Source organism: Otolemur garnettii, unplaced genomic scaffold (assembly GCF_000181295.1).
Source record: "Otolemur garnettii isolate 467f Iridium unplaced genomic scaffold, OtoGar3 scaffold00127, whole genome shotgun sequence".
Taxonomy (NCBI): Eukaryota; Metazoa; Chordata; class Mammalia; order Primates; family Galagidae; genus Otolemur; species Otolemur garnettii.
Genome location: NW_003852522.1, coordinates 3,315,997 through 3,327,065, shown reverse-complemented (window position 1 = coordinate 3,327,065; position 11,069 = coordinate 3,315,997). Strand labels below are relative to the sequence as shown.

The 11,069-nt window shown below is 49.4% G+C and overlaps 1 protein-coding gene across 7 annotated transcripts in view; it reads left to right on the top strand.

Moving 5' to 3' along the window:
* DNM2 (dynamin 2) overlaps nucleotides 1–11,069 on the top strand; it is a 96,607-nt gene that overhangs the window by 38,103 nt on the left and 47,435 nt on the right. For all 7 annotated transcript variants that reach the window (XM_003797951.3, XM_003797948.3, XM_012810191.2 and 4 more), the window contains exon 2: nucleotides 5,795–5,868. In XM_003797951.3, coding sequence (XP_003797999.1) covers nucleotides 5,795–5,868 — 74 coding nt within the window. The remainder of the gene's footprint in view (nucleotides 1–5,794; nucleotides 5,869–11,069) is intronic.

Genomic DNA, 11,069 nt, shown 5'->3' with positions numbered 1-11,069 from the left:
TTTTTTTTTTTTTAAATAGTAAAACTAATCTTTCCTTTTAATAGTACAAATCTTTCCTTTTTTTCTCACTTAGTATATACTCAGAAGGAAGTTCCCAATCCAGAGATGACAGGCCCTTTTTTGTGTGTATATTGGACAATGGCATGGATGGTCCATAATTTTTTATCTACTTCCCCTTGCTGGGCTTTAAAATTCTTTAAGATCTGAATTTTGCTTCTTATTAGAAAGCCAACAAGGTTGTAATCATTCAGTGGTCAAATTTTTAGTATTAACAGAGATGGAACTCACTCTGTTGCCCAGGTTGGAGTGCAGTAGTGTGATCACAGCTCAACCGTGATCTCCTGGGCTCAAGCAATCCTCCTGCCTCAGCCTCCTGAGTAGCTGAGACCACATGTGCATGCCATCAAGCTTAGCTAATTTTTCAAATTTTTTTGCACTTTTTGGCCAGGGCTGGGTTTGAACCCACCACCTCTGGCATATGGAGTGGGCTGGCGCCCTACTTCTTTGAGCCACAAGTGCTGCCCAGTTTTTCAAATTATTTTGTAGAGATGAGATCTTGCTATTGCCCAGGTCAGTTTGGAACTCCTGGCCTTAAGTGATCCTCCCACTTCAACCTTCCAAGTATCTGGAACCACTGATGTGAGCTGTGGCCAAATTTTATTGGAATGGCTACTCTGTACTTTTGTGTCTAAAGCTTTATGAGCATGTCCTCCTGACTTATTTATATTTGTGACCTTTTTCTGAGATTTTACTTAGATGTTGTAAATTGCATAAATCTTAAGTACCTTGATTTTCTCATAAATGCTTATGCGCTAGTAGCCACTGGTCAGATCAAGATATAAGATGTCATCTTTATTTCAGAAAGTTCCTTCCTGGTCTTTTCAGTTTCCGAAAAGAGAATCACTGCTCTGATTTCTATCATCAGAGACTAGTTTTGTTGGTTCAAGTTCAAGTCTACCCTGTGACTCAGCAAGAGAAACAAGGACATATGTCTGTGAATGGCATGTATGGGAATGTTCAGATCAGCATTATTTATAATGGCCCCAAGCTGGAAATACCCCAGATGTCCATGAAATGTGAATGGATGAACAGACTGGGCTGTTCATGCAATGCGACTTGACTGAGTCAACTGTGAAAATTAATGAACTTCATTTTTTTTCTTTCGAGATAGAATCTCACTTTGTCGCCCTTGGTAGAGTGTTGTGGCAACACAGCTCACAGCAACCTCAAACTGAACTCCTTGCCTCAGCCTCCCGAGTAGCTGGGACTACAGGTGCTCACCACAACTCCTGGCTATTTTTAGAGATGAGATCTCGCTGTACATCGGGCTGGTCTTGAACTTATGAGCTCTGGCAATTCAGCCTCCCAGCGTACTAGGATTACAGGCATGAGCCACTGCGCCCAGCCTGAAAAGTAATAAACTTCAGACACACTGAACAAGCATGGAGGACCAGTGCAGGCAGGATTCTCGTGATTATGTTTACATGCTGCTCCTGTATTATTTGGTCACTGATGTGTTTCACTTGCACACTTCAAAAATAGTCATTGAGATTCAGGCTGGATGCAATGGCTCATGCCTGTAGTTCTAGCTACTTGGGATGCTGAGACAGGAGGATCGCTTAAGCCCAGAAGTTTGAGGTTGCAGTGAGTTGTGATTGTGCCACTGCACTCTAGCTGGGGCAACAGAGTGAGACCATTCTGTCCCCCCCTGTATAAAGAAGTCACTACAGGGTAGAGTGGTGGTATTCTTGCAAAGGGCATGTGCTGTCACATTGCTGGAGAATCTGTGTCAGGGCTGGTGCTCATGGCTTCTGAAACACTGCATCCCTGGCAGTGCCAGATGCCTCTGTTGCTGCCTCTCAGGTGCCTGCTGTCAGCCAGATGGCCTGGGGCTCTAGGTGGAGTCAGGGCCTGGGCTTGGTGTGGTGCTGGCAAGGTTAAGAGCCTCAGGAGAGCATGGTGTCAATAGTGTCCTCTGTGAAGGGGAGAAACAAGGATGTCCCCTTTGCTGAAGGCTATGGTGATAAGCCAACTTTGGGGTTTGTGACCCCATGTGGCCTCCTTGGTCTTTCCCTCTTTCTGCTTCCTGATTCCATATGTCTTGCTGCCCCATCCCCTCTTCTCAGGGAACCCTGCTCAACCCCTCAGCACCCCACCTTCTTACTTCCATAGTACGTGTTCTTTGCATCCACGCCTTCTGTGTCTCTATACCTCCCAGGTGCTGAGGAGGTAGGGATAAGTATGTGTCTTCTCTTGGAGGAACCTGGAGTGTATGGCTTGGCTACATCATATGGTCTTCTCATGCCTCCAGCTCCACATTGGCCAAACAGGAGGCTGCCAGGAGGAAAGCACAGCTCAGGGTGTTAGGGTGAAGTGGCGCATGTGGTATGACATGTTCAGTGTGGGGCAGGCAGTGCCTTCCGCTCTTTGTCATTCTTGGGAGCACAGTTTGAGGACATGTAGCGTCCCAGGACTGGAGAGGCCAGGGCTTTACCCCCTAAAGGTTGTCCTAAGTCTTCAGGGCGTTTCCCCCATCTCCCATCCTAGCCTGTTCTCCATCCAGCTATTCTTAGGTCATTGCTGTGCACCTCCTGAGCCACCCTGAATCTGTCCAGGATTAATCCTCTGCCTTCCATATCCCTATCTACCATCCCTTGATCTGGCCCCTGTCATTATTACCCTGAGTCAGTGCAGTCACCTCTGGCCGTCCCTAAATCCCACTTAATGGCCTTGCTCTAGGAATGATAACCAGGTTACCTGGTTGTGATCCCCAGCCCTGCCATCCCCATTTTCCCATCATGTTCACTCTAGGCTGCTCCCATGGGGGCTCTCAGAGCCCTATCATCCATCAAGATCCCCTTATTGCACCAGTGGGGCCTCAAGTCCCTCGAGACTTTGGGTAGTCATCCATGCACCCAGCCAGAGGAAGTGCTATAGAAGCAGCTGATGAGATGGGAACCCCATGGTTTAATGTGTGTGGCAAGAGTGCATTTGTGCCCCTGTCCCATGCTTATTACTCTTCCAGGGAGCCAGCATCTCCTGAGACCCTCCAGGGCCCCCATCAAGGATTCCCAACACTGGTAGGGCTACCCTCCTGCTCAGGAGGACAGCAGCGCCAGTGGCACTTGGTGGGGGACCTGCCACGCTGTCTTGCTGTGTGTGGGGCATATCTGCCCAATACTCATCTATCCTCCAAACATCCATCTAGGTACAAATGCTGTTTGAAATTTCCTGAGCCTAGAAACTTTTGCCTTTTTTTTTTGAGACAAGAGTCCTGTTGCTCAGGCTAGAAGTGCTGTGGCGTCAGCCTGGCTCACAGCATCCTCAAACTTTTGGGCTCATTAGATCCTCTTGCCTCAGCCCCTGGAATAGCTGGAACTACAGACACCTGCCACAACGCCTGGCTTTTTTTTTTTGTTGCAGTATCATTGTTTAACTGGCCCTGGGCGGGTTCAAACCCACCAGCCTGGGTGTATGTGGCTGGCACCCTACTGACCGAGCTATGGGCACTGCCCACATTTTGCCATTTCATATGAAACAGCAGTATCCCTTGTAAGGTTAGTGTACTCTGATCACACAGATCCTACTTCAGTGCCTGGCTGGACACTTTCATTTTCTTTTTTCTTTTTTTTCTTTGAGACAGAGCCTCAAGCTGTTGCCCTGGGTAGGGTGCCATGGCATCACAGCTCACAGCAACCTCCAACTCCTGGGCTCAAGCGAGTCTCCTGCCTCCACCTCCCAAGTAGCTGGGATTAAAGGCGCCCGCCACAGCGCTCGACTATTTTTTGGTTGCAGCCATCACTGTTGTTTGGCTGGCTCGGGCTGGATTCAAACCAGCCAGTTCAGATGTACGTAGCTGGCGCCTTAGCCACTTGAGCCACAGGCGCTGAGCCGGACACTTTCATTTTCCTTTCTCATGGTATGGAATGCCTATTGTTCTTCCTGCTTGCCAGAATACAGGCATTTTCACTGCTAAGTTGGTGCAGGCCTGCATCCTGTCTTCTAGGGTGGCTGTGCCTGGTAGCATTTCCATTGTGAAATACATGGTACATAGGATTTTTTAAATGGGAATAAGGTTTTGCTATGTTGCCCAGGGTAGACTTGAACTCCTGGGCTTAAATGATCCTCCCTCCTGAGTAGCGGGAACTACAAGCATACACCACTCCACCAAGCATTGCACAGAATATATATTTTTCCTAAATAGCTCTATTTTTTTTTTTTTTTTTTTTTTGAGACAGAGCCTCAAGCTGTCCCCCTGGGTAGAGTGCCATGGCATCATAGTTCACAGCAACCTTCAACTCCTGGGCTCAAGCGAGTCTCCTGCCTCAGCCTCCCCTCAGCTGGGACCACAAGCACCTGCCACAATGCCCAGCTATTTTTTTTGGGGGGGGGGGTTGCAGCCATTATTGTTTGGCAGGCCCGGGCTGGATTAGAACCCACCACCTTAGGTGTATGTGGCTGGCGTCCTAGCCGCTTGAGCCACAGACGCCGAGCCCTAAATAGCTCTATTAAGGGGTTACTAATATAGTATGAAATTCACCCTTATTTATTTATTTACTTATTTATTTTGAGACAATGCCTAAAGCTATCGTGCTTGGTAGAGTTCCGGGGCATCACAGCACACAGCAACCTCCAACTCCTGGGCTCAAGCTATTCTCCTGCCTCCGCCTCCCAAGTAGCTGGGACTACAGGCACCTGTCACAATGCCCAGCTATTTTTTGGTTGCAGTCATCATTGTTGTTTGGCAGGCCCAGGCTGGATTCAAACCCACCAGCTCTGGTGTATGTGGCTGGAGCTTTAGCCACTTGAGACACAGGCGCTGAGCCTCACCCATTTCAAAATAAGTGATTTTTAGTAAATTTGCCACCAATTATAGAAAACATCTAGCCGGGCATTGTGGCAGGCGCCTGTAGTCCCAGCTACTCGAGAGGCTGAGGCAAGAGAATTGCCTAAGCCCAAGAGCTGGAGGTTGCCGTGAGCTGTGATGCCACAGCACTATACCAAGAGCAAGAAGGTGAGACTCTGTCTCAAAAAAAAAAAAAGGATGGCACCTGTGTCTCAGTGGGCAGGGCGCCAGCCCCATATACTGAGGGTGGCAGATTCAAACCTGGTCCCCGGCCAAACTGCAACAAAAAAATAGCTGGGCATTGTGGCAGGCGCCTGTAGTCCCAGCTACTCAGGAGGCTGAGGCAAGAGAATTGCCTAAGCCCAGGAGTTGGAGTTTGCTGTGAGCTGTGTGACGCCACTGCATTCTACTGTGGGTGATAAAGTGAAACTGTCTCTACAAAAAGAAAAGAAAAGAAAAGAAACATCACCATGGTCCAACTTCAGACCATTTTCATCACCCCAGAAAGCTCTCGGCCCTCTGTCTGCCATTGGTTCCTGTTCTGATTTGCCTTCTGACTCTTTATCAATGTGTCATTTTTGGACATAAACATTATATGTTGCCATTAATTAATTTTATTTCACTTTTATGTCATACATATGACATTATATTGATTTTATGCATGTATGAAATGTATTTATTTCTTGAATGTGGGGGAGATTGTTCAGATCCTTCTGAAGTAAAATGGTCCTGAGAGTGCTGGGGTGCAGAGGGAAATAGTGCCATTGGCTATGACCTTTAACCCAGAGCTTCCAAGACCAGAGAGTTCCCCAAGGTCCAGCTAGGGTTGGGTGTCATTGTTGAGGTCACCCAAATTGCAAGACTGAGTTGCTGCATCATGTGTGGTCACACTTCCTGCCTCCTGTGCAGGACTTGTGAGTAATTTCTGTCCCTTTCCCCCCCTCACAGGGACTTCCTTCCCCGTGGTTCAGGAATTGTCACCCGGCGGCCTCTTGTTCTGCAGCTCATCTTCTCAAAAACAGGTATGGTGGGGCAGCCCACAGCTACACCTGGAAATGAATGTGGTGGACTTTGTGCCCAGAAGATCCAGGTCTGAGGGTGGAACTAGATCCTGGGCTATGGTTTGGGTTTGAATTCATGTTTCACCTGCCTGGGGAAGTTGAAAAACAACTCAGTGAACACCCCCCCACACACACACACCACAGGCCCTCAATTGTGGGCAGGATGCCAGGTGCCGTATTATTTTTCCATATCTTGTAGATAACACATTTTTGCTGAACCCTTTCAAATTCAGGAGCAGAGATGGTGACATGTCCATTCTAAGTGCTTAAGTGTACCTTCTTGTGCAGTAAGGACACTATCCTATGTTGTCAGAGCCACATATTGAAGTCTAGGAATCATTCCTGCATGTTATCCGAGTCCCAGTGTCTACTCAATATGCTGTCAGTTGTCCCCAGAGATCTGGCTGGTTTTATAGCTCCTCTGCACTACACTCATTTATCATGTCACCTTCTCTTTTCATAAAAGCAACCTTCCTACTGTCTCTGATTAATAGGCATTATAGGCATTGACTGTTGAGAGAGACCCAGTCCACTCAACACAGAGCCCATATATGGGCTTTTTCCTGTTCTCTCAGCCTCAGTTTATTTCTGTTCTTCCACAAGGCCGACTTGAGGTGGCTGTGTGTCCCAGGCCAAAACTCACTTGGGGCTCAAAAAGCATCTGGGGCCAGGGTGGTGCCTGTGGCTCAAAGGAGTGGCGGGTTCAAACCTGTCCTTGGCCAAAAACTGCAAAAAAACTAAAACAAAACAGAAAGCATCTGGGGCTAAAAGCTGGTGGCGGGGGGAGCAGGGCTTCTTTTCTCCAGAGTCAGTCAGGAGGGTCTCCCTACACTTCCCCACTGCCCTGGAATATCAGCACTCAGTGTGTGCCAATCTGCCCTTTAAGCGCTGATAAATAATTGCCAGAGGCACCTGGCACACCTGTTTTGCGCATGGGGAAACTGAGGCTTAGCGAGGTTACCTGAGTTTCCACAGGGGCGGCAGATTTGGTATCTCTAGACAGATCTTGCCTCAGTCATGCCCTGCCCAGCCTTCCCACCTCTGTCCTCTGGCTCCACCTACCCCCATGGGTGGGCGTGGCCCCAGGGAGAGCCAGTTGCTGATAGGTGCCTCTTCCTTATGAGCTGTGCTAAGTCATAGGCCAGAGCCGAGCCAGGGTGGCTGCTTCCCCTGAGGTCAGTGTCCAGTCCTTTTTGCTAGAAAGGGATAGGGCAGAGCAGGGGATTTCACATGCTTTGGAGCTCAGCCCACATGGGTTTCTGTTCCTCATTCAGCTGGTTAGGGAGTGATCTTGAGAATCTACATTATTGAGTTCCACTGTGATGCTGCCAAGGCTGCTGGTCCCCAGCCACCCTGAGAAAGCCTGCCCTTGCTGGGGGAGCTCAGACTGTTCCAGTTCCAATCCTGGCTTCTAAGGAGAGACTGCTGCTGGGAACAGTGAAGATAATGGTGCCTGCCTGCCCTGAAGACCATGTTGTTTAAAACACGGGAGACAAGGGGAGAGAATCTTGTAAAGAGCCTCTCCTGGCTGGGCACCAAGGGTAGGAGCACCTGCTAGGTCCCCGAGGAGTAAATCTCTATTCCTAACATCCCCACCTTAGAGGGACCTGGGGCTTCCTTGACACTTGTCTGAGGGCAGGTGTTGTCTTTAAAGCCCTGCCTTGAGCCCACTCTAGAGACACATGGCCTTGAGCTCAGGTGTTTCTTGACTAGATTCCTATGGCTGCGAGTGGGGGCCAATGCCAAGGCCAGGCACCCTAGAGGTGTCAGGAGTAGTTGCTAAAGTTGTGGGGGGCATTGGGGATGGGGTGGCAACTCCAGTGGAGGTGAACACGTAGTTGGATCCTGTTGGGTTGAGTGTGGGGTATAGGGAGAGTTCCACATGTGTGTGACCCCCCCACCCCTACCATGTATGGCTCCTAGCTCACAGCTCCCCACATCAGGTGCCTCTCAGGGAGAGACCAGCTCAGCCCTCCAGCTGCTGTATTCAGGAGGGACAGGTGGGGACAGGAACAGAGGCAGGGTAGATGGGTGGGGAGAGGTAGAGAGATCGGTGTGGCACCAGACAAGAGATGATAGGGTCTGGCCCAGGCAGTGTCAGGAATATGTATGTGTATGTGGGAAAATGCGAATGTGTGAAGGGCAGCCTAGGGTGACCTCTAGACCAGGCACTAAATAGCAGAGGCACTTGGACAGGAACAGATGAGTAGATGTTCCTACTAACAGGAGGGTGGAATGATGGGTACGTAGTGGAACTCTGACTGCTGGGCTTAAGGGGCCCTGGGGTTACATGGGGCTGTGTTACTCCTAGAGATTGAAAATTCGTTAAGTTGGCTCTTGGTGACTGAACTTGGAGCCAGGCTGCTACCCTTTGCTGGCCAGAGACATGGGCAAGTAACTTCCATCTCTATGCCTTGGTTTCCTTGTCTGTAAAATAGGGGTGATCCAGTGCCTTCTTCGTGGCTATGGAACCCTATTTGGCTGTGGTGTGCCTGCTTCCCCCTTGTGAGGTTGGAATCCAAAGACAGGGCCCCAGAGGCAAGGCCTGGGTCCACCTTTCTGACTCCTTTGACATCTGGTGATTCCTGACTTCACTTGTTCAGAGTGGTCTCAGTGAACAGTTACATATGACCAGCTTAGTTTATTTTTATTTTTATTTATTTATTTATTTTTGTAGAGACAAAGTCTTACTTTATCGTCTCAGTAGAGTGCCGTGGCGTCACACAGCTCATAGTAACCTCCAACTCCTAGGCTTAGGCGATTCTCTTGCCTCAACCTCCCAAGTAGCTGGGACTACAGGCGCCCACCACAACGCCTGACTATATTTTTGTTGCAGTTTGTCTTGGGGCAGTTTGAACCCGCCATCTTTGGTATATGGGGCCGGTGCCCTAACTACTGAGCTGTAGTTGCCGCCCCATGACCAGCTTAGTTTAAAAATTACCCCCAAACCTCAGCTAACCACAACCTCCAGGATGTTCGGTGGCCTCTGAGCTTCTTAAGCTCCAGTGTTCTATGTGAATGTGGATGAGGGGGCCTCATGAGCACCCACTACCTTGACCTTGACTTTGGTCTATGCTCACCTGGCCAGGGAATAAATGTCAGGATTGACTTCTAGACTTTCCACTGGATTCACAATTCGATCCGGGCTGCTTCTCATGGTTTTATGGCCCTGACTGGGCTTTTCTGACCTACAGCACATGGTAGGGATGCTATGTGCCTTGCGAGAGTGGTTTGCTCTGTCTGGGTTCCCTCCTATGTGAGTTTGGGTAATGATGGTGCCCTTGGGGTCTTGTGCCTGCTCAGAGGGTGGCAGTTCTGGCTTCTACTCTTCCTGGGCAGATGTTGACTCATTAAGTTCTCACTCAGGCACTGTTGTGATGCCTATTTTATACATCAGTAGACAGAGACTTAGGTGGGTTTGCCGTCTGTGAACTGAGTTCATAACTTCCCCAGTATGCTGCAAGCACACATGGAGCTCTGGGATGCTGTAGCATGCAGGTTCTGGCCCCATCAGTATGATCCACAGTGACCCAGCTCTGATGGAGATAGAGAACAAGATGCAGGTAGGAAAGGTTGCCCTGGAGGAGGAGAAGGTTAGGAGGCGGAGAAGGTAGAGCCAGGAGAGAACCAGGGTTTGCTGTGGGGGTTGGGGTATGTTCCATTTTTAGCGGCTGCTATAGGAAGAGCAGCTGAGTGTTTCCTCTTGTCCGGGTGAAGGGCTGGAAGGTGACTATCCTTGGGAACTGGGTCAGCTGATAGCAGGGCTAGCTGTATGGTGGAGATCCTGGTGTCCCTGTTGCCTCTGCCCTGCGTGGCCCGTCCCATGCTGGACATGAACCTTAGTGAGCTGAGCCCGCTCGACTCCCTGACTCTGCAGCAGAATTTCAGTGAGGCGAAGACCCTTTCTGTGCCTCATAGGAGTTGTCTGGCTTGAGAGCTCCTACTCAGAACCAGAACATCTGATTTGTTACAGCTTCATCACTGAACTCAGACCCTATAGCTTCACCTCTTTGGGACTCAGTTTCCTCATCATTGAAAGGGGGATGACAGAGAAGCTTACCTACTTGGGGACATGGGAAAAACACATGGGACTCTTTGCAGGACCTGGCCAGAGTGAGAAAGGCCTCAACATTGGCCATAGTTAGGTTATAGTGATGAGGTGGGGAACCTCCATGTGTAATGAGGGTTTTTTTTTTTTTCCTCCTTACACCTCTGGTAGATTCTAGACCTGGCAGGTTCCTGCATATCAGGGGTCCGTCTCCCACTTTGCCTATGGGGCAGCTTTGGGTATGGCTGTGCTGTTCATGTCACCTTGTTTCCTCCTGGTGGACGTTGAGGCTATTTCCAGTGTTTTACTCTTAGAAATGACACAGCAGGGCACATATTTGCATCTCTGCAATGGCCAGTTCTCTGGCCTCTTTGCCAGCAGGACTTATTTCCCTCTTTTTCCTAGCATTGCTGCGAGAACTGTGACCTCTGAGCCTTTAGGACCCTTACCCTCCACCCCCAGCATTTTGCTGTGAAAAAATGAGCCATCTGAGACATTGCACAGTGAATATGGAGATGCGTGGCACCTCCGCCCGCGGTGTCTGGTGTCTGCATCACCCTGCAGTAGTGTTCCAGGACTAGGTTTCTTGGGGTTGCTGATGGAACCCACACTGTCTTGTCAGTTACTTTATCTCAGACTCCGTGGGCTTTCAGACACCCCCAGGCTCTTAAATCCACCTGAGGCTCTATTCAGAAAGCATTTCACCTGAGAGGTTATATCTAGGTGGGAGGTCCTCTTGAACAGCCAAAAGGGGAAGGAGGAACTCCAGACTTCTGGATGGGCTGTGGTGAGGCCAGCAGGGGCGACCCCTTCTCTTTGCTCCATGAACATCCTGCTGGGTGTCTTGTGGAGCTAGAATAGTCCCACTAGGACTGCAACTTCTGTCTCCTGTCACTAGGACCCACTACAAGGGAGGTCCATATCACCACACAGTATGTAAATATCAATATGGCAGCATGTAAACACCGAGGCAGAAGCTTTATCAAATGTACTTATTTTCTCTCTGAGTAATGCATCCAATATTTACTTGGGTATTCTTTTCATCAAAGAAAAGAATGCAGGCTCAGTGCCTGTAGCTCAAGCAGCTAAGGCACCAGCCGCATACACCAGAGCT